General features: G+C 35.9%; 1 protein-coding gene across 1 annotated transcript in view; it reads right to left on the reverse strand.

Annotated features, from left to right (window-relative positions):
• UbcE2H (ubiquitin conjugating enzyme E2H) overlaps positions 1-14,990 on the reverse strand; it is a 362,978-nt gene extending 347,988 nt beyond the window's left edge. The window contains exon 1 of the mRNA XM_090412149.1: positions 14,635-14,990. Coding sequence (XP_090268275.1) covers positions 14,635-14,687 — 53 coding nt within the window. The 5' untranslated portion in view covers positions 14,688-14,990. The remainder of the gene's footprint in view (positions 1-14,634) is intronic.
• Positions 14,991-22,752: the final 7,762 nt, after the last annotated feature.

Raw genomic sequence — 22,752 nt, forward strand, 5'->3', positions numbered from 1 at the left:
GTAAAGCAGTATCAAGTGTATATACCTAATTATGTGGTTAAAGTAGTTGTCGCAACCAGTAAGAATATTTTTTCAATGAATATATTATTCTTATTTTACTATTACTCTTATATTTCAACAAAACCAAGATACTATTGTTTCTATTTTTGTATTTTTTTTTAGCTTTTAACGTAATTATTTATTTTATTTATTTAAATGGTTATTTTGGATTTAATAAATATTTATTTTGCTTTTGATAGTATAATAGGCATAATGATACCATGAAAGTTTGACTCCAGAGCTAGTAAAAGAAAACAACTTAGAGAAAAAGGGAAAACAGCTAAACAGTCAAAATGGGGCAATTTTGTCTTTCTTACATTCTGAAAATGAAGTGAAGAATTTCATAGAACTGAAGTTGAACCTCAAACTTCTCAGAATGAAAGCAAAACATTGGTATCAGTATCAGGAGGAGACGAAAGTGAAAAACTAAGAACATCAAAATAATGTGGAAACCATAAAAGGAGAGAAAGAAGTAAATATAACAAATCAAGAGAGTTTGAAGAAAATTTTCGGTCAGAGTCTGTACTTACCAGCAAGCAATCTATCTCTTATCCTACCGATACAGTAGTGTGGCCAATTAGTATTAATGAACGATTTTCGAGCATATTTTAATAAATATGCATCAGAATGTTCGTAAAATTGAAAATTTAAAAAAGAATACAATAGAATATGTCAGAAATGTAAATCACATGTTAACCGTAAAATGGTGAATGGAACAAAGGAGAAAGGAGAGTGGCTAATTTTTTCAGAAACCAGCAAAGCAATTTACTGCTTTGTTTGTAAATTGTTTTCTAAGTCAAATAATAGGTTAATGAAAGGTTTTAGTGACTGGAGAAATATAACACAAACCCTATGTGAACACGAGCGTTTTACTGAGCATATACGACCAATGTGCACATATCACAAAAGAAAATCAAGTTATGTAAATAGTCTAATTGATTCTGAATTGATGAAACAAATACATCTGAAGAAAATTATTCAAGAGAGGTTTTAAAAAGAATAACAGCTACCATTAAGTTACTGAGTAAACTAGGGCTAGCATTTAGAGGCAATACAAATTTTTTCTTATTCTTGGGGAAATTATTTATCGTGTTCACATTATTTAAATGAATATGATGATTTTTTTTAAATCATCGCATGAAAATGCATGCTAACTGCGGTTCTGGCAGATCAAATTATCTTTCTTACCACACTTGGATGTTTATTTTGCACTTGGTTAGACTATAATAAATTTAGTTTAATCCTTTACCCAAGTGTAAGCAAACAAAGTTTGCACCTGAAAGTATCTTCAGGACTGAGGTAAGGTGGTGCAACACAAGGCCACTCCGAGCAAAGGTTGACCAAGTTCTCATCACTCCTTATCTCAGTATCTTCAATAATGCAAAGCACATCTCCTTGCAGACATGTATACTGCTATGCATTAAGAGAAGGGCCACTACCCAGACTGGTTTCGACCTTTATTGAGGTCTCGTCAGTGGAAGACAGACCCAAACATGGAGATACTAAGGCAGAAGCAATAGGAGAGGTCATATTTACCTATACGAGTTGCCAACAAGTGTACCACCTTATTATTAAATTAATCTGGATTTAGAGAAAGATGTTGGATGTTTATTTTGCACTCGGTTAGACTATAATAAATTTAGTTTAATCCTTGATCCAAGCGTAAGCAAACAACGTTTGCGCCTGAAAATATCTTGAGGACTGAGGTAAGGTCCCACTGACCAAACCTCAATAAAGGTTGAAACCGGTTTGGTTAGTCGCCCTTCCCTTAATGCATAGCAGTATACATGTCCACAAAGAGATGTGCCTTGCATTAGGGGAGATACTGAGACATAGAGTGATGAGAGCTTGGTTCACCTTTGCTCAGAGTTGCTTGGTTGTTGCACACCACCTTACCTTAGTTCTGAAGATATTTTCAAATGCACACTTTGTTTGCTTACACTTGGATAAAGGATTAAACTAAATTTATTATAGTATTACCACACTTATGATGAATCCAGAGCATTAATAGCTAATAAAACAAGAGAAATATTAATATCAGAAATTAAGGATGCTGCTTATTTTGCAATAAGCAGCTTCCTTCAATATACATTGTCCAAAATGGCCAACTAGCTATTATATTTATGTGCGTTACCACTAATTCTGACAATAGAGAAACAATTATCATGATCATCAGTATTACACAACAACAACTATGGAGAGAATCTAAAGAGAAAGGAGACTAGCAGGTGCATGAATGATATAAAGCGCAGGCCAGAAGGGTAACGAGTGTGTTAAGAAAAGCAAAAAAGGATTATGAAAGAACATTGGCCATGCAGGCTAAAGAGAATCCCAAACATTTTTTCAATATGTCACAAGTAAAAGAAAAAATGTATGTGGCAGAATGATTTTAAAGAATGCCGATGGTAGGGAGGTAACCGAATCACTTGATATGGTTGAATTACTGAGCAAACTTTGCAGAATATATCATCCGGGTGGTGACAACATTGCAGAAATGAATGAACCAATAGATTATACGGGAATTGTGGTGAATGAAGTGGAGGTGAGTAGTCTATTGCATAACCTCAATGTCAATACATCTGTGGGATTGGATAGTATACCAGCTTGTGTCGTACGTGAAGCAGCTAAAGAATTGTCAGTACCCTTGACCATTTTGTTTAATTTGAGTCTTGGGTCTGGGTTAGTCCCGAGGGGGTGGAAAGAGGGGAAAATAGTTCCACTGCATAAAGGAGGTTCCAAGACTGCTTTTGTAAATTACCGACCGATTAGCATATCAGGAATCTTTGTCAAGATCTTGGAGAAATTAGTCAAGAAAAGAATACAGGATTGGATAGATGAAAATGGGATAGTGTATGGGGGACAACATGGTTTTGTGAAGGGTAGATCATGCCTCAGTAACTTGCTCACGTTTTATAACACAGTGACAGCTGAACTGGATAAGGGTAATGGGTTTACAGTGATTCTACTGGACCTTGCAAAGGCATTTGAGAGGATACCACATGGAACTCTAATCAGTAAACTGGAGCAGATGGGGATGGATAGGAGGGTGGTTGATGGAGAGATACCAGAGAGTGGTTTATTCAGGAGTTGAGTCCAAAAGACGGCTTGTGACTAGTGGTGTGCCACAGGGTTCTGTTCATGGACCACTACTTTTCAATTTGTTCATTAACGATATAGGAAAGGATCTGAGAGGAAGTGTTCACTTATTTGCAGATGATGCAAAGGTGGATAGAGCAATTGTGAGTACACAGGATGTCAAAATTTTGCAAGATGATTTGGATAGTTTGGAGGACTGGGCTAAAGAAAATGGATGTCAATTTAATGTGGCAAAGTGCAAGGTTATGCATTTTGGGGAGAACATATTAGCAGCAGTATATCACATTGGTAGAACCGTACTGCAGGAGATTGATGAGGCCAGGTATTTGGGAGTGTTGGGGGATAGGGAGTTGAAGTTTAGGGGGCACATCGCAAAAGTGGCTAAATCAGCTCATCAAATCACTTAGTTTCTGAGAAATACTTTAACAAGCACAGACAAACAAGTTATTGTTCCTCTGTATCGAGCCTTGATAAGATCCCATCTAGACTACTGTGCCCAGATATGGGTGCCAGGGTTTCTTCTTGATGGGGAGGAGGTGGAGAGGATCCAGAGACGAGTGACCAAGATGATAGCAGATCTGTGGAACGAACCTTATGAGAACAGGTTGAAGATTTGTGGGTTGCAAAAATTGGTTGATAGGCGGAAAAGGGGTGATATGATTGAGACATTCAAATTACTGAAGGGTTTCTATAAGATTAATCCAGAAGATATTTTTGAGAATAGGACTGGTGTTGGAAGGATTAGGGGCCATACATGGAAGCTGGGCAAGAATGTGGTTAGCAGGGGCATTAGAGCTAGGTTTTTTACTTGGAGAGTGGTGAATGAGCAGAATAAGCTGCCAGAGTCTGTTGTGGGTGCTTTGACCATGAATGAGTTCAAGGCGAGGTATGATAGATACTGTGTGAATGTCGAATAGTTGTTCTTGACATGATGTTAGGGCCTCCCTCGACGAGTCTGTCGACTCCTTGGAGTTGCCCGAAATAATAATTCCTTATAAAAAAATTAGAAGAATTACCTTTGGAGATAAAAATGTGCAGAGGGCAAAGCTATGATAACGCTACGAATATGAAAAGGTGTCTATACAGGTTTACAAGCTAGGTTGAAAAAACATAGTCCCTCTGCACATTACATACCATGCTCTATCTCTCCCATCTTTTACAGATGAGTTGGGTCTCCATCTAATGAGAAGTCGCAGCGAAATAATGCATCCGGCACGGCAATCCTCTGCTGCATCCCTATTGGAGGTATTCATGACTGTAGTCCATGTGTTCATGAGGCCAGTTTGCCTGCTTGCAGGATGAAAAAAAACCCCAGCTAAACTGGGAGAAAAAAGCCTACTGCCGCACCCAAGACTGGCTAACTTGGCTATGGCTAAGAAAGATCCTTGAGCTCCTCACGTCTCCGACAGGAATAGATCCTAGGACACTCCTATCCCCATGCATATGGTTGCAAAGTGCACAGCCACTAGGCTAACTGTGCGGACAATACCATGCTGTGGTCATTCCTTAAATTTATTAAGCAACTATGCCGTGGAATCTTGTCCAGAAACAGTGCAATATTTTTGTTTTATTCAAAATGAATAAATTACTTTTCATCTTCAAGTAGAAGATGGGTATACTCCTTAAACATTAAGAAAAAAACTTTAACAGTTAAAAGACTAAGTGAAATGAGGTGATCTGCAAATGCTGACGCTATATTGGCTTTGTAATGTAGATATAAACAAATTACAGAGCCATTACCTGAACTATCCATTTCTCCTCGTGAAAAACCTATTTTTAAATTAGAGAGCACATCGTTAACTGAACATTTTGACAATTCAGAAAAAAATAGCAATTTTAACAGTTGTGTGGGACAAAATTTTACAACGAATAAATGCTACTAGTAAATCTCTACAAGTTCCAAATATGGATTTGTTGTTAGCTAATAATTTGTTACAGTCTTTAGTTGGTTTTATTTTAGATATAAGTCATTCACAACTCTGCACGAAAAAACCTGCCTCTCACTCCCCTACTCACACCCTCTTTATACAGTTTCCAGGGATGACCTCTGGTTCTCCCCTGATCTCCCACTCTATTCCCTGTAAAACTTCTCCAGCATTGATCCTATAACAACCCCTTATCAACTTAGGTCTCTATCATATCTCCCATCTTCCTCCTGTCCACCAGACTCTGCAAATTACATCTTCTCAATCTTTCCTCATACTTGACATTCCAGAGGTCAGAAACTAATCTTAATCAGTCTCCTTTGGACCCTTTCCAACATTTCTTAATCCTTCTGAAAACCCGGTGACCAAATCTGGGTACAACAGTCCATGTGTGGCCTAATCAAAGCCTTATACAACGGAACAAGAATCTCCCTACTTCTACACGTCAGTGTCCTCCGCATCATTCCCAGAAGCCTTTGTGTTGTCTTCACAATTTTGGCGATGTGGCCCCTAAATTTTAGATCCTTATCCACTATCACCCCCAGATTTCTTATTTCCTCTACTTCCAACAATATATTCTCACCAAGCATAAATTCTGCATCTCATCTTTGTTTTCCAAATTTTAAAACCTTACATTTTGCAACATTGAATTCACATCCCCATTTCCGTGCCCAATCACTCAATCTATTCAAGTCTTCCTGTAAGGCCACAACATCTTCACTACACTTCATGATTTGTCCCAACTTTGCATCATCTGCAAACAACTGAATATCTCCATCCAAATCTTCACCTATATCATTAATATACAAGTTAAACAGTAATGGACCTAAAACAGACCCCTGAGGCACTCCACTAGTGACTTTCCTTTTCCTGGATATCGTTCCCCCATACACAACTTGTTGATACCTATCAGATAGCCAGTCTCCAATCCAATGCACCAATCTAATATCCAACCCCATTTGCGCTAGTTTGACTGTCAACCTATCATGAGGTACTCTATCAAAAGCCTTTGCAAAATCCAAGTATATTACTGTGTGTCCTTTTCCTCTGTCCTTATTACAATAGTCACTTTATTGTAATAAGTAAGTAGATTACTAAAACATGACCTCCCTTTAGCAAATTTCATTTCCTTCCTGCCATGTAATCTTTCCTCCTTTGAATCTATGTCTTTGAAGTTGTAGTCCCCATAATAATCACCTACGTTGCACTCATTGTACTAATCTGCTAATGAAGATCTTCCACATCATTCTTGGCAACACCTAGTCTATAGCAGAACCAATTTTATATTTTGTCCTTGTTAGCATCAATCTCACACCATGACTCAAAAGAGCTGCTTTGACTCCTATTCTTATTAGCTGCAATTTTTCTGCTATCATCAACAGTACCCCTCCTGCTATCTACTCTATCCTCCCTGAAAATACGAAAATCTATCATGTCTCACTAATGCCTATAACACTGAGCAAGATTGCACTAACAGTGCCATACCCTGCACCTCTCTCTCTCTCTCTCTCTCTCTCTCTCTTGTTCTTGATACTTCTTGCTTGAGAAGCCAGATTCTGCTCTGGTTCATTCTCACACTTATTTGTTTCATGGGTTCCTTCACACACTTACAGCATCTTCTCTAATTTCTTTAGTTTTCCTGACTTTGAACTTCTACCCTCTCAGTGAATAAAGTGTGCTTTCTCTCTCTCTCTCTCTCGCTCTCTCTCTCTCTGAGAGAGAATGAACCAAGGCAGAATCTGGTCTCTCAAGCAAGAAGTATCAAGAACGAGAGAGAGAGAGAGAGAGAGATGCTTTGGATGTTATCATTACTGACACTTCAGTTCATAAACATCCCAGCAGAGTAACTGATTCATAGTACCCTGCGGTGAAATATCTAATGCCAATTATACTGAACTCAAAGATAATTAGGTAATGTTTTCAGCCTATTATTGTTAAACTTGATTACAAGTATGCATGTGCACCCACACAATGGTGATTCTGATTACATACTACAGCATCAAATGGACACATATGACAAAGTAGTTGAATGTATGAAGAATGAGGATGTACAAACTTCAATTCAACATATGCGGTTATTAAGGGATAACTATCTGCGACAACATGTAATGGAAAATACTAGGGGTCAGAGAGTGCTTGACCTAGTAATTACATCTGAGGATTTGGCTGTAACAAATATGACCACATTGCCACCAATCGGTGAGAGTGATCATAGGGTCTTAACTTGGGAGGTGGCTAAAGGTGTAGAATTTTCAATTAAGACAGGGTACATGTGGAATTATCGGGCGGGAAAGTATGACAAGCTTAGGAGTTTGATTGGTTCAGTGCCATGGCATGTACAACTGCAAGGACTAGAAGTTGATAGTGCATGGGAGGTAGTTAAGAAGTGCTTGCATGAAGCAATGGCTGACTGTATACCTAGAGTCCGAATAATAAATCAAGTAGGGGTTAAATGGATGAATAACACCATTAAGCTTGAGTTGCAAAAAAAGAAACAACTATGGAGGGAATTTAAGGAGAAGGGTGACCGGCAGGCACATGAACGGTATAAAGCGCAGGCCAGAAGGGTGACGAGTGTGGTAAGAAAAGCAAAAAAGGATTACGAAAGAACATTGGCCGAGCAGGCTAAAGAGAACCCTAAACAGTTTTTTAGATATGTAGCAAGTAAAAGGAAAAATGTACATGGCAGATTGATTTTAAAGAATGCCGATGGTAGGGAGGTAACTGAATCAGTTGAGATAGTTGAGTTACTGAGTGAGCACTTTGCAAAAGTATATCATCCAGGTGGTGACATTGCAGAAACGAATAAACCAGTAGATTATACGGGAATTGTGGTTAATGAAGTGGAGGTGAGTAGTCTATTGCATAACCTCAATGTCAATACATCTGTGAGATTGGATGGTATACCAGCTCGTGTTGTACGAGAAGCAGCTAAAGAATTGTCAGTACCCTTGACCATTTTGTTTAATTTGAGTCTCGGGTCTGGGTTAGTCCCGAGCGGGTGGAAAGAGGGGAAAATAGTTCCACTGCATAAAGGTGGTTCCAAGACTGCTGTTGTAAATTACCGACCGATTAGCATATCAGGAATCATTGTCAAGGTCTTAGAGAAAATAGTCAAAAGGAAAATACAAGATTGGATTGAAGAAAATGGGATACTGTATCGGGGACAGCATGGTTTTGTGAAGGGTAGGTCATGCCTCAGTAACTTGCTCACGTATTATAACACAGTGACGGCTGAACTGGATAAGGGTAATGGGTTTACGGTGATTCTACTGGACCTTGCCAAGGCCTTTGACAGGATTCCACATGGAATTCTAATCAGTAAATTGCAGCATATGGGAATGGACATAGGGTTGGTGAGATGGATAGGAGGGTGGTTGACGGAGAGATATCAGAGAGTGGTTTACTCGGGAGTAGAGTCCACAAGACGGCCTGCGACTAGTGGTGTGCCACAAGGATCTGTTCTTGGACCACTGCTGTTTAATTTGTTCATAAATGATATAGGAAATGATCTGAGAGGAACAGTTCATTTGTTTGCGGATGATGCGAAGTTGGGTAGGGCAATAGTGAATGCAGATGACGTCAAAATTGCAGGATGATTTGGATAGATTGGAGGTCTGGGCTAAGGAGAATGGATGTCAGTTTAATGTGGCAAAATGTAAGGTTATGCATTTTGGGGTGAAAAGATTGGCGGCAGTTTACTGCATTGGTGGAACCCTGCTCCAGGAAATTGATGAGGCACAAGATTTAGGAGTGTTGGTGGATAAGGAATTGAAATTTAGGGGACACATTGAAAAAGTGACCAAAACAGCTCATCAAATCACTTGGTTGCTGAAGAATACGTTGACAAGCAGAGACAAGCAGGTTATTGTTCCTCTCTATCGAGCCTTGATAAGACCCCATCTAGACTACTGTGCTCAGATTTGGTCACCTAGGTTTCTTCTTGATGGGGAGGATGTGGAGAGGATCCAGAGGCGAGTGACCAAGATGATAGCAGGTCTGTGGAATGAACCGTATGAGAACAGGTTGAGGATTTGTGGGTTGCAAAAATTGGTTGATAGGCGGAGGAGGGGAGATATGATTGAGACATTCAAATTACTGAAGGGTTTCTATAAAATTAATTCAGAAGATATTTTTGAGAACAGGGCTGGTTGTGGGAGGACTAGGGGACATCCATGGAAACTGGGCAAAAGTGTGGTTAGTAAAGGTGTTAGAGCTGGGTTCTTTACTTTTAGAGCAGTGAATGAGTGGAATGCGCTCCCTGAGTCTGTAGTGGATGCTGTGACTGTGAATGAGTTTAAGGCGAGGTATGATAGATACTGTATGAATGTCAGATAGTTGTGATGAATATGATTTGGGGCCTCCCTCGATGAGTCTAATGACTCCCTGGAGTTGCCCGTAATAATAATAATAATAATAATAATAATAATATAAATATATCATATTACATATCAAAATGAAATGATCTAATAAAGTGCATAGTTGGAAACATTGCCTGGGAGCCCAAATTCAAGTGAGTTAGACTGTTTGGAATTACAGACAAAGTAAATAAAGGATATGAAGCTAATGTGTCAATCATTTTTCTAGCCAGTTTTGATGATTGTGTTGAATGAAAAATCCCCCAAGATTCAAGGAAGAAAAAATAAGCGGTTCCATAGTGCAATTAGAAGAACGAAAGTACGTTGCGTGCCTTTTCTAATTGAGGGGCGCAACGTTTCTTGTCATGACAGGAGGAATCTTTATAAGGACTTTTTCAATTGAAGGCGAGTTAGTCTATATACAGAGGTAGCAGGGTTTTTTCTCCCAGAAACTCTGGTTTTTCATCTCGCATACAGACAAATCAGCCCTTCAGAACACACGGGATTTACACACAAAAAATACTAGCTATGGTGGGTGGTAGATGGCATTGATATAAATGATTGGGAGTTGAGGTTTGGTGTAGTGGTGGAGACTCCAATCTTTTAACCAGACTAGACGAAAAAATTCATGAGAAAAGACCTGGTTTGCAGAAGAAAAAAATCATCTTTCATTAGGACAATGCACCTGCCCACAAAGATGTTCTGGCAATGGGAAATTTAAGGGATCTGTACTATGAATTGTTGGAACATCCACCCTGTTCCCCATTGTACAGGTTGTGGCCTCCTGCAATGAGTCTTCGGACTCCTTGGAGGTGTCACAAATAATAATAATAAAATCCTGCCACATCTATACAAATCCAACTAACTCACCTTCATCTGCAAAAGCCCTTCTGAATGTTCATTGTATGCAAGAAACAATCTGAATAAAAGAAAGTAGGATTTTCCAAACAAGTGCATTATTATCAAATTGCAATCAAATGAGCATGTTATCAAATGTGACTTTCTCTCTCTCTAAATTTAGTAATGCAGTGACAGGAAATCAATACAAGGAACTATGTAGGTTTCTTAAACAGGTCTTTTTTTTTTCTTGCATCCCTAGTTTATGATAGCTATGACTGAACTGAATAAAGGAAATGGATACAAGAGTAATACTATACATTGGCAAAGTACGTTACAATAAACCACATATGAAACAGTAATGGAAATTAGGATAATGTCATGAATATAAGAATGGCTGACAATTATCAGAAAGTAGGGGAAAGAACTTTCAGACACTAAGAATGCTCAGTGGCACTGAGTGAATTCACAGTGGTGCAGTTAATGATAAGTGCTTGTTGGGAGATAAGATAACCAATTTTTGTTGATGTGTTAAGCAGGACAAAATAAAGGAACATCTTGCAAAAGTCTAAACCATCTAGTATGGTGAGCAATCAATGGGTACTAGTTTAATGATGACAAATGCAAGATTGTGTGTTTTGGACTGAAGAATATTCTCTCAATGTGCTCTATGCTATTTAGATGCTCTTCAAAAGTAATGAAACTGCACACCAGAGAAAAGTGCCAAAGGATTACCTCACTGCAAAGAATAATGAAAATAGGTTTAATGTCTCTTTGCAATACAATAATATAACTGCATATGACAGCAGGAACCAAGCACAAGTGACTACATTTGCACCCAGATCTTTCTGTTTGGGTTCTAATAAGAATGGATATGAAGCAGTGGCATAGATAAGGGACATGATACCTATCAACAACTAGTGGAGTATCTCAGAACTCCATACCAGGGCGAATGCTGTTTAATTTGTATATTAATGAAAGGAAATTATCTGAGAGGAAGTATCCAGCTCTTTCCTGATGTAAAATTGGAAAAATGCAACAGTTCATAAAAATGAAAAGATCCCACAGGGTTTTAAATACTGACAATGTAAACAAAAGATGATGAATGTCAATTTAATGTGGCAAAATTAAAAGTTACACATCCAAGTGATGGTGCTAAGGATTGGAGGGATAACACTGGACCAGCGAGAATTATCTGTATATGCCCTCTGAACTTCCAGAGAGAATTAAGGTCAACAGGGTAAAATATACTAACTCCATATTTCATCCTATACAAGTCTGTGTGTGTGTGGGGGGGGGGGGGGGAATTGCAAAGAGAATGTTCACACAGATAGCACACATCAGGTTATTAGCAAAATAAGTGCAGGGCAAGTAGTTATTATGGGGGAAGATGGGGAACTTCAATGGAACAAAGCATACAATTTCAAGCTGAGGAGCTAGCTTGAAACAGTCTCATGAAATAAAAGTTTGTGTGTAAAAAAGTTAGCAGTGTATGGGAGTTAATCAAGGGATGTTTGAAAGAAGCAGTGTCAGACTGCATATCCACCATCAGGAGGACAAACCATCTGAGAGTTCAGATGAATGAATAGCATCAAAAAGCAAAAGTTGCAAAACAAAAACACTTAATGCTTGCCAGAAAATGCTAAATCTAGTCTCTAACTTCTTATCCATGAAGCTTTATCTAATTACCCAAACAGTGTATTCATTTTCCTAGATGACCTCACTCTTTTTCTAACCATTATATCAACCAAACTGAAAAAAATGTGGATATATTTCTAACACACAGTGATAACTCCTAATCTCTAGTCAACCAATACCTATGGTCCTTTCTTAACCAGTTTTCTTTCTTGCATGCTGAAGAAATCAGTTCTAATCTCTAAATTGGACCAATAATCATCTGCGAGTTCTCTTCCACAACCCACTCTTTCACACAATCCAGTACCTACTCTAGTAGCAGTGGGGGGGGGAGTACAAAATTATTCTCACTGGCATGATTTTCATTCCCAGTGAAAATTCTCACCCACTCTTCAAAACCATACCAGACTTCATAACTGATGATGTACAAGTACCAAGGCAGTTAAAGAATAAAAATTAGAATGCTGCAGATGGTTGTAGCACAACCTCCAGCTACATATTCTGCCTACATTGAAGCATGCAACAAATGCAAACTGCCATCAAACTCACAGCTCACCAAAATAAAGAAGAGCAGAAACTCCTCTCTGAACAGTAGTTGCTATGTACAAAGCCATTAGGTATAATGTCTGCTCACTTGCTTCTACCTTGTCTCATCCAGGCACTATATAACCCTAAATATAAAGCTGAACCAGCATTCTTCAATTATCAAACAGATGACAAGCCAGATCACTAACCATGCTAGAAACAGTGCACCAAGTCTCTTGTTATCATCTGGCAAAACAGACAAAATCTTAACATGAATAGTGAAACATCATTTTGGTCTGAATAGTGTCTCCCTAGTAGTACTCAAAAGCTGTACTCTAGAATTAACACTGTTCAATATCATTCCTACATTATTTTATTTTCAACTGGCATATATCACAATAGAAGAAAGCAAAACTATATTCAGTCAAATGTAAGGGGAAAAAAATGTTTACTGTCAAACTACTAACTTAATGCCTCAGGTCCTCTCCAAAATAATGGAGGTCATCAACAATCAATTATCTAGAGGGGGTTCTTCCCTAGTTAATTAAAGACCACCAGTACAGATTCTGCAAGATCTGGCAATCTAAAGGCTCATATTCAAGGAAAATTAATTCTATAAAACAGAGCCTTCTCCACTTAAAACCTATCATACACCATAATAAGTTATATTATTTGGACATTGAACTACTTACTTAGCTAAAGTTAATTCACAAAAATATCACATTGATAATATTTATGATGCCATGTCAGATGCTTGGTAACATTTCTGATGTCACTACAAATCTGGAATGACGAATCTAAATTCAAACCTAAATAAGATCTTAACTGCATATACATTCCATGGCCAGTAAGTTGTATTTTTTCCCCAAATTATTTTGATGCATCACTAGTACTAATGATGAAGAGCCATATAATTTTATGAAACAGTCTTCACTTTATTTCCCCTGCTTTTAAAAAAGGTGAATTTTCTCAGTCCTTTTACATGTGAAACATTCAGTATATAATTATATAGTATTTCTATGAAATCCAAGAAAAGAAAAACAAGACATCTACATGAATCATAAGCGAAAAACCTAATTTGTAAGGTGTTAAACAACAGATTCTAAAAAAAATTAAGAATAATTGTAATATATATATATAAAATAATAAATAAGGTACAAAACTCGTTTTCGAAACATGAAATAAGTGGAGAATAACCATAGCTAAGTATATATGTGATCTGATTTGAAATATGTAAGGAGAGATGTGTAAACATATACATGCGCTTTTAACTTTTGCAATATAAAGATTAATACAGGAAACTTCTGAAAAGCTAAAGGGTTGTCCTGAGTGTGTGTGTGTGTATCACGCTTATTTGAAAAATATGATAAGCATTCTGTTAGAATGCATCCTATTATTGCCCCCCTCGATGAGTCTTGACTCCAGAAGGCGTTTCTATAATATATGTATACACACACACATTCAATTAAAACTAATACGAATATATTTTTTAACATAAAAATTCTGATCTCTGTGACCGTCATAATATTACAGAGAGAGCGGGAGAGAAAACAGTGTGTAATGTTAAATTGCTAACAGCAGTAATTGCATTGAACAGCTGTAAAAGTGGGTTATGACACTTCCACAAAAGTTCAGCACATACGAGAGGTACATTTTCCCAGTTTCCTCAACTTCAAATAAACCTCTACGTTCCAAGTCGACAATCGTGGAAGACGTTCGTATTTTAGTATGCCATTAATTAAACACCAATGTTAGAATTCACAACCCAATAAATAAATAAACAAATATACAAATAAATAAACAAGCACTGTCCAAATAATCCAGTATTTTGTCCAAAAGCTACAGTCAAAATAACATCCTTAAATTTCCTGGGGTAAAGCGGAGGCTGTCAAGTAAACAGGCTTCAGAACGTGATATATAACTGTTGTTGCTAATTAATATCACACACAGTTATATATTATCTCAAATAATGAAGTAAAATCAATTATAAATCGTTAATTTATAAACATACCAACTTGAGGTAGACATTCTTAAGGTACGATAACTGTCTCTATTTTGATTGGGAAGCCAAACTATTCTCACAATGACTCACATCTCATTTCAGAAACTGACGAGAGAGAGAATAGTTAAAACATTCGAGAGAATAGTCATTTAAAGGTTTATTATTTCGTTCGTGGAATAACAAAATCGCAAACATGATAAAAGACTTTAAAGGATACAGTTTTATAACATCAGTATCCATTCGTCTTTTCCCTGCACTTGGTGAGGACATCTTTTGTTCAGTGAAAAATCACAGGACGAGGCCACCTTCTTCACAGCTGGTACAAGTACTCAACAAACTGCTATCCCCTCCAGTCAGTCAGACGTTCGAAGAGAAGCAAACAGCTTTAGCAATATAATTTTACGTCATGACACGTGACGCATTAGAACTCCTCCTCTTTTTGGTACAAAAATCAAAATTAATAAACTATAACGTATAGTATTCAAGAGTGCCGATATTTTTTGACATGAGATTTCTATAAATTGTTTCTAATGATTAAATAAGAAAAATTATGATACTATACTTTCGAGAATGCTCCGCCCACATCGGTATGACTGGCAGACGGAAATAGAATCCCGTTTCTTTAAAATAACCACGCCCGATCATCTGATACTGGTAAACAAACACCTTGCGCATGGTAGAGAGGTATCGTGCTTTTAACAATGGCTAAAATTCCATTAAACGGATACGTTATAAAAAGAAAAGTTCTGAGTTATAAGCCGCGTTTCTTGCTAATTCAAATTAGGTAATAACTATGATGAATTTCACTAATTCATAAAAATAAATAAATAACAGCATCCTTAAAAAAAAAAAAAAAAAAAGTACCACACTTCGTCAATTTAATCACTTTTAGAAAATAAATGTGAACTTAATTTAAATATCTTTTACAAAATACACATAATTTATGGCGATATCCAAGGTTAATAAACCCACAAACCCAGAGGGGGGGGGACAGGGCATCCTGTCCCCCAAAGAAAAAGGAAGAAAATACTAGAAAAATTTCCAAAAATCTTTTCCTAATTAAAATTCTATTTTTTTTTAATTTATGTTGTGTCGTGTCTTCTATTAATTATGAAATAGCGATCATTGCAGATGCTCAGGCATAAGTCATATGCGATGCATAGTGTGTATTCTCAAATCGTCTACTCAACTCGCCTCCCCCCCCCCCCCCAGAATAAATTCTGAGTGCGCTACTGCACAAACCCATATACAGTAGGAACCACACAACACACATATACAGTGGTATGAACAAACACATATAGAGTATGAACACACACACTCATGCAAGCGTATAGTATGAATACGCACACATATAATATGAATAATACGACGCGCGCACACACACATATAAACATACGCACACACAAGAAAGAGAGAGAATATATATATATATATATATATACAGACTAACAAGTCACGTTTGCGCCTGCAAGTGTTGCAAGTGGTATCTTTAACATTTATTTTACCCAAGGTAAAATACTTTCTATATATATATATATATATATAATATTCATCAAAGCTTGATTTGCTTCCTCAGTCTTAAGAAAAGGCTGGTTATATTCCACTAATTCGAGCCCTACCCAATGGCCTATAAGTTGTGGAAATACTTTCTGAAAATAAGGCTGTGCCGAACAAAGCGGCCTATTGCAGCTGCCCAATTTTTAATCCATTTAAATCGAGTGCTTCTAGATGATTTTTCAATGTTTTAGGGATGGCGCCTAAAGCACCTATTATTATGGGAACAACTTTCGTTTTCTTTTGCCAGATTCGTTAATATATATATATATATATATATATATATATATATATATATATATATATATATATATATATATATATATATATATATATATATATATAGTTAAATGACTATATACCAAGAATGAAAAAACAACAATGTTTAATATTAAGATACAACTAGTTTCGTTGAATGATTCAACTTCTTCAGGTATCACAGGCAAAGAATTATACAAAACATGACAGAGACATGATAAAATTACATCAACAGATCTAGTATAAAAGACAATAGTAATATATATATATATATATATATATATATATATATATATATATTAGGGGGATTAGGGAGATAGATTATATTATATATATATATATATATATATATATATATATATATATATATATATATATATATATATATATATATATATATATATATATATATATATTAAGGTTACCAAGTAATTTTATAAACTTGGTTATTTTACTCCTAATCCCAAGTAAGCAAACAGTTAAGTTTGCGCCTGAACGTAGTTCAGGAAGTCTAAAGGTGGTGCAACCTCAAGGCAACTCATTGTAAAGGTCGGTAAAATTCTGATCACTATCCTTAGTATTTTCCATAATGTAAAGCACATCTCACTGAGAGATGTATACTGCAATACATTATGCGTGGGGTCACTACCCAGACCTGTTTCAACCTTTTTTGGTATATAGGGTCTAGCTACTCACTGAGGAGACCTCAAAAAAGGTTGAAACTAGTCTGGGTAGTGACCCCACCCATAATGTATTGCAGTATAATGTATTGCAGTGCTTTACATTATGGAAAATAGTAAGAATAGTGATCAGATCTTTACCCACCTTTACAATGAGTTTCCCTGGTGTTGTACCACCTTTAGACTTGAACTACGTTCAGGTGCAAAATTAACTGTTTGCTGACTTGGGATTTGGAGTAAAACAACCAAGTTTATAAAATTACTTGGTAACCCTAATATACATTACCCAAGGTAAGAAAAACTTATATATATATATATATATATATATATTAGGGGAATCCTCCCCCTGGCGCCTACGTTTCCCCCCCCCCACCTGTTCCCGACAGGTAGACCAGTTCTCCTTGAATTCTGATGACTCGAATTTCGAAGACTCGACGCTCAGAGTAGCCCCTAAGTGTCGAGCCTTCAAAAGGGGACCTCCATCCCCTGGCGCCCAGCCCCCCGAGTTCCAGACTGGTAGGCCGGTTCTCCTTGAATTCTGATGACTTGAATTTTGAAAACTCGAAAGGGGGTTCTTCCCCCCCCCGGCGCCTGCGCCGCCCAACCACCCCGAGTTCCAGACTGGTAGGTTGGTTCTCCTTGAATTCTGATGACTCGCATTTTGAAAATTCGAGAGGGGAGTTCCTCCCCCTGGCACCTACGGCGCCCAACCCCCCCACGTTCCGGACTGGTAGGCCAGTTCTCCTTGAATTCTGATGACTCGGATTTTGAAAAATCGAAAAGGGGTTCCTCCCCCACCACCACCGCATTCCAGACTGGTAGGTCAGTTCTCCTTGAATTCTGATGACTCGAATTTTCAAGACTCGACACTCAGGGTAGCCCCTGAGTCTCAAAACATTTCAAATAACTTGACAAAAAACGTGACACAAAAACGTTACATAAAAAGGCTTATCATTTTATATATACACGGTAGATATAGATATATAATGAAAACATATTAAAAGAAAAAGTATAAATAATAAGGAAAGAGAGAACACTCACATTTCTTTTAGCAAACATAGCACAGGACTGGATCCTTTTAAGAGGCATGAAATTACATCACGGTCTCCAATCCGGTTTAAGATTGGAGACCACGAAATAGAAATTAAATAGCAATTAAAGCCTTCCAAGCATGTACCAACAAACAGTAAAATCAACACCTGGCTTGCAACCAGTATAGAAACATAACCACGAAACCACCACCATCTATTATCTTCCTCAGATAAGCTGTGCAAAGCTTTGAGGAAGAAATCAGAAATGCCTCCCAAACTATTATTATTATATTAGTTATTCACTAAAAAAGAAAAAAAAATACAGAGGCAAAGAGTGTTATTGAAATTCTTAACTGAAATCTAATGTAGAAAAATTTTGTAAAATTATACTCAAGATGACTATTGTATATATAAGTGTAAATATTTTAGCAATGAACAAAAATATTATTTATTTAAAAAATTATTATTATTATATAAAAAATACTATTAACTCGCAAGTATCTATTACTCACATTGAAATGTATTATAAATATCATATATATATAACGATTATTGTATCTATGTATGTAATTTATCTGAGACATAATAAAAAAAAGTTATTATTATTATTACGTGACGTTTCCAGGGAGTTCAAGGATTCATCATGGGAGTGCACACTACAAAAAATAAAAAATAAAAAAAATATTTATTTATTTATTTACTACTGTTTATTAGTAGACAGCTGATACCACTTTGCTAGCCTGGTTGGGCGAGTAGTTAGCATATCCGCTATTCAGCCAAAATGCAGTAGGTTCGAATCCCACTTTGGGTATGGATGTGTTTGATTATCTGTGAAAATACTAGTGGTGGTGGTGATGGCGTTGTTCTGGAATAGAGGTCGGGAACCTTTTTGAACCAAAGAGCCATTCCACCAAAAACATTAATTAAAACAAACTTTTTTGCGCCGCAACTTCAATTCGATTTTTCCTGGTGACTCAAAGTTGCAGTTAGTTCAAACTTAGGTAAATTTGTTTTTAATTCATTACTTCCAGATATCAAATACCACTTTTATGTTTGACTATAAATTTTTTATATGTTCAATAAATAAAACAACATTAAGTTTGATTAAGTTTTCAATCACAAAACATGTTTAAGTAAGAGTATAATATTGCAAAAAAGTGTCAGAATTTGTGTTGCAAAAAGAATTAGTCCTAACAAAAATACAATATTATTTATTTTAATAGATATTTGATTGTTTTAAATTAAAATTCACTAATGAGACTTTTGATTTTGCATCTTCTCAGCCAATTTACTTAAATCTGGATTGTATGTCGTGCACTTTAATTCGTCTTTCAAACTTTTATCAGTCAATTTGTTCCTATACTTATTTTTAATGTAATTCATTGAAGAGAAAAATTGTTCGCAATTGCATGTTGAACCGAAAAGAGTCAAAATCCCAAAAGCAAGTCGCCTGGTATTTGAATAATTAGTTAGGAAAGAATTTCAACATTTAAATATAATTTCCTGTGGTGTTTCTTCCATAGTTTCCTCATTTTCTTCAATTTGTGCTACCATTTCCTGAAGTTTTTATACCCAGATGCTTTTATTCTGAATTTCCAGAAGCTCCATTTGTAGTCCTGCAATTGATATTCCGGGAAAAGCTTCAATATCTATTAATTTTAAATTGCAATTTAACGGATGTAATATAAATTTCATCATCTCCTGGTGTTTTTTTGTTTTTTTTTTAATCCTGAAATCTGCTTGTAAATGAATCTAAAATTACAGTAATCATTTCAGCGAATATTTTGCAATCAACTTTTTCTTGATTTAAATTCAATCTATAAATTTTTAGGTTTTTAAAATATATAAATTTGTCTTCAGTAACATCTTCCGAAAACACTCTTAGTTTCTGTTCAAAGATAAGGACTTCCTCTAGTAATTGTAAGGCTGTGTGTTCCTTCCCTTGCAACATCAAATTTAGCTTATTAAAATGTTCTGTCATATCAAGCAAAAAACAAAACATTTGTATCCATTCGGGATTACTGAGAAGTTCCACATGATTTACGTTATAATTTTAAGTGGTTAAGAAAACTGCTATTTCTTTTAAGCACTGAAAAAAAAAAAAAACGTTTTAATGCTTTTTCTCTTGATAACCATCGTATAGATGTAAATGTCACTAAATCTTTATGTTGACTACCTAGTTCCTCTAAAAATATGTCAAAAAAAAGTCCGTGATTCAACGCCTGAAATCGGATGAAATTGATCATTTTCACAACAACATACATCGCTCTTTTTAGTTGTGGTAATAATCCCAAAGAATTTGCAACTAAAGCTTCTTAATGCAAAATGCAATGAAATGAAATAACTCCATGTGGAATATGAGTGGAGAATAATTTAACAAACCCCTTATTTTTCGCAATCATAGAAGGCGCGCCATCGGTCGCAATGCATACTATATTATTAATATTTATATTTTTATTCTGTAAACTTGTTAGAAGGTTTTCTGAAATATCTTGACCTGTAGTGTGTCCTTTAAGTGTTAGCAGATCAAGACGTTCTTCTCGAATACCGGAAGATGTGATATATTTAACCATCACGCAGCACTGTGCCGTATCGGAAATATCATTTGATTCATCAACCCCAATAGATATAAAATTGGCAAAATTAATATCCATAATTTGCAAATTTGAAACTTCTGCAAAAATTGTTACAATCCGTTACTTGACAGTTCTAGCCGAAAGAGGTAAATCTTTAATTTTTTTACGTATCTCGTCCTTATTTTTCATATCCTTAAATAGAATTTCAGGGACATTATACATGCAACTGTTTAGAAATTCGCCATCGGTAAAAGGTTTTCCCGCTTTTGCTATTTCAAGGTTAATAAAAAACTTACTTCAGTAGTATTCGACGACGATTTCGTCCAAGTTGACAAATTTCTTTGCTGAAGCAATGTTTTCTTTTGCAATTCTTCAATAGCTTTTTTTCTATTATCACCCTCAGGATATTTTTTACTGAAGTCTAAATGTTTTCCTCGAACGACATTATTTGATTTGTTATTTTGAAGTCGTAGATGGCAAATTAAACATTGCGGATTTCCATTTATTTCTATAAATGCAAATTTCTCTATCTACATTTTATTGAATCCTCTGTTTTTCTTCGATTATTTTTCTTTTACTTGAACTCATATTAGGAGGGTTATTATCACAAATTTACTTGCAAGTAAAAACACAAATTCAACATAATAACATAATAAAAATTAATTTGTGCATAACATTACCTGACTAAATTAAACACCAGTTTAGTACCACAATAAATAAGTTAACTAACAGAATATTTATTTTGACAGTTAAAATCCGTATGTATCTAAAAACCGTGGTGTTTGACAGGAGAGCTGATCAATTCAAATTTTTGCTGTGGCGCTAGTTACCTTAGGCATGCGTAACATGCGTAACAAATTTCATTCGTAACGCACGTCACATGCATAGTATCTATGCACGTGGCGTGCATAGAACAGGCCGTATCAAAAAACAATATTTAGTTGTTTGTATTAATTATGTATCTTTTTATTCAATATAAAAGAGCCGCACTTTGTTCAGTCAAGAGCCGCGGGTTGCCGACCCCTGGTCTAGATGATGATGGTAGTTACGGTTCGTTGTAGTTGGTGGAGACAGAAAGTTGTAGAGTAGGTGCCCATCCCTTAAATTGACGAGTCCTTGGATTCCCTGGAGGTGTCATGTAAAAAAAAAATAAAAATAAATAAATAATAATAATAATAATAATAATAATAATAATAATAATAATAATAATAATAATAATAATAATAATAATAATAATAATAATAATAATAATAATAATAATAATAATAATTATTATTATTATTATTATTATTATTATTATTATTATTATTATTATTATTACAAAAAAGGCGTTAGCTGATTTTTTTTTTTTTTTTATTACATCTCAATCTCAATCTTGGGTATGTCATCTGAGTCAGCCATTTCTTCTGTGGTTACTGGGGATGTCAATCCAGATTACTTAACATCATTATCATCTTGTGTTTCTATAGTATCCCCTCTTGAATCTGCTGGCAAGGTAGAAACGAATGATTCTGCAGTCCATTCCACATCTTCTAATATATCAAATGTTTTGCCTGTATTAATTGACTCGTATGATCGCAGAAGTTTTAATGTAATATATGATGATACATCTGGTTTGACTAATATCCCAAGTTTAAGTGATCATCAAGACTTCGCAGTTAGCTACCATCAGTCACATAGGGAACATACATGCTTTATACAGCCATATCCCAATGTATCTGATAGAAGCATGTGGAGCAGACTGTGTTGGGCAAGTTCTCCTGAAACAAATGAACGGACATTTTTAAATGACTGTAATATACAGTATTTTATAATTTTTGCTCGGACCAAATTGTATAATCTATCTTTTAGAATTCCAATATGTTCTAATGTTTTTTATGGTATAGGAAGTATGGGGGGATTAAGAATGACAAAGTATGAGAATGACAGAAGTGAATATGTGCATGGAATAAATAGTGCAGAAATAGATACACACTGATGCTGAGTGATATACTAAAGAATGTGAGAGAGGCTCAGGAACAAAAACAAGCATCAGTGGGGGTAAACGATGTCAAGTTAGAAGAAGCAAAAAAGATGTTGTGCTGTATGGGAATTCTATAATTAAGGGTGTGAAGGATGGTAGAGTAATTAAAGCGTGTTATCCAGGGTCAAAGATTAAGGATATAACTGTGAAATTGCAGAAAGATAGAGTGAGTGAGATTATTGCAGTTATAGGGACGAATGATCTACGTAGCGA

Source organism: Typopeltis vanoorti, chromosome 1 (genome assembly GCF_054136105.1).
Source record: "Typopeltis vanoorti isolate ZY-2024b chromosome 1, IOZ_Tvanoo_1.0, whole genome shotgun sequence".
Lineage (NCBI taxonomy): Eukaryota > Metazoa > Arthropoda > Arachnida > Uropygi > Thelyphonidae > Typopeltis > Typopeltis vanoorti.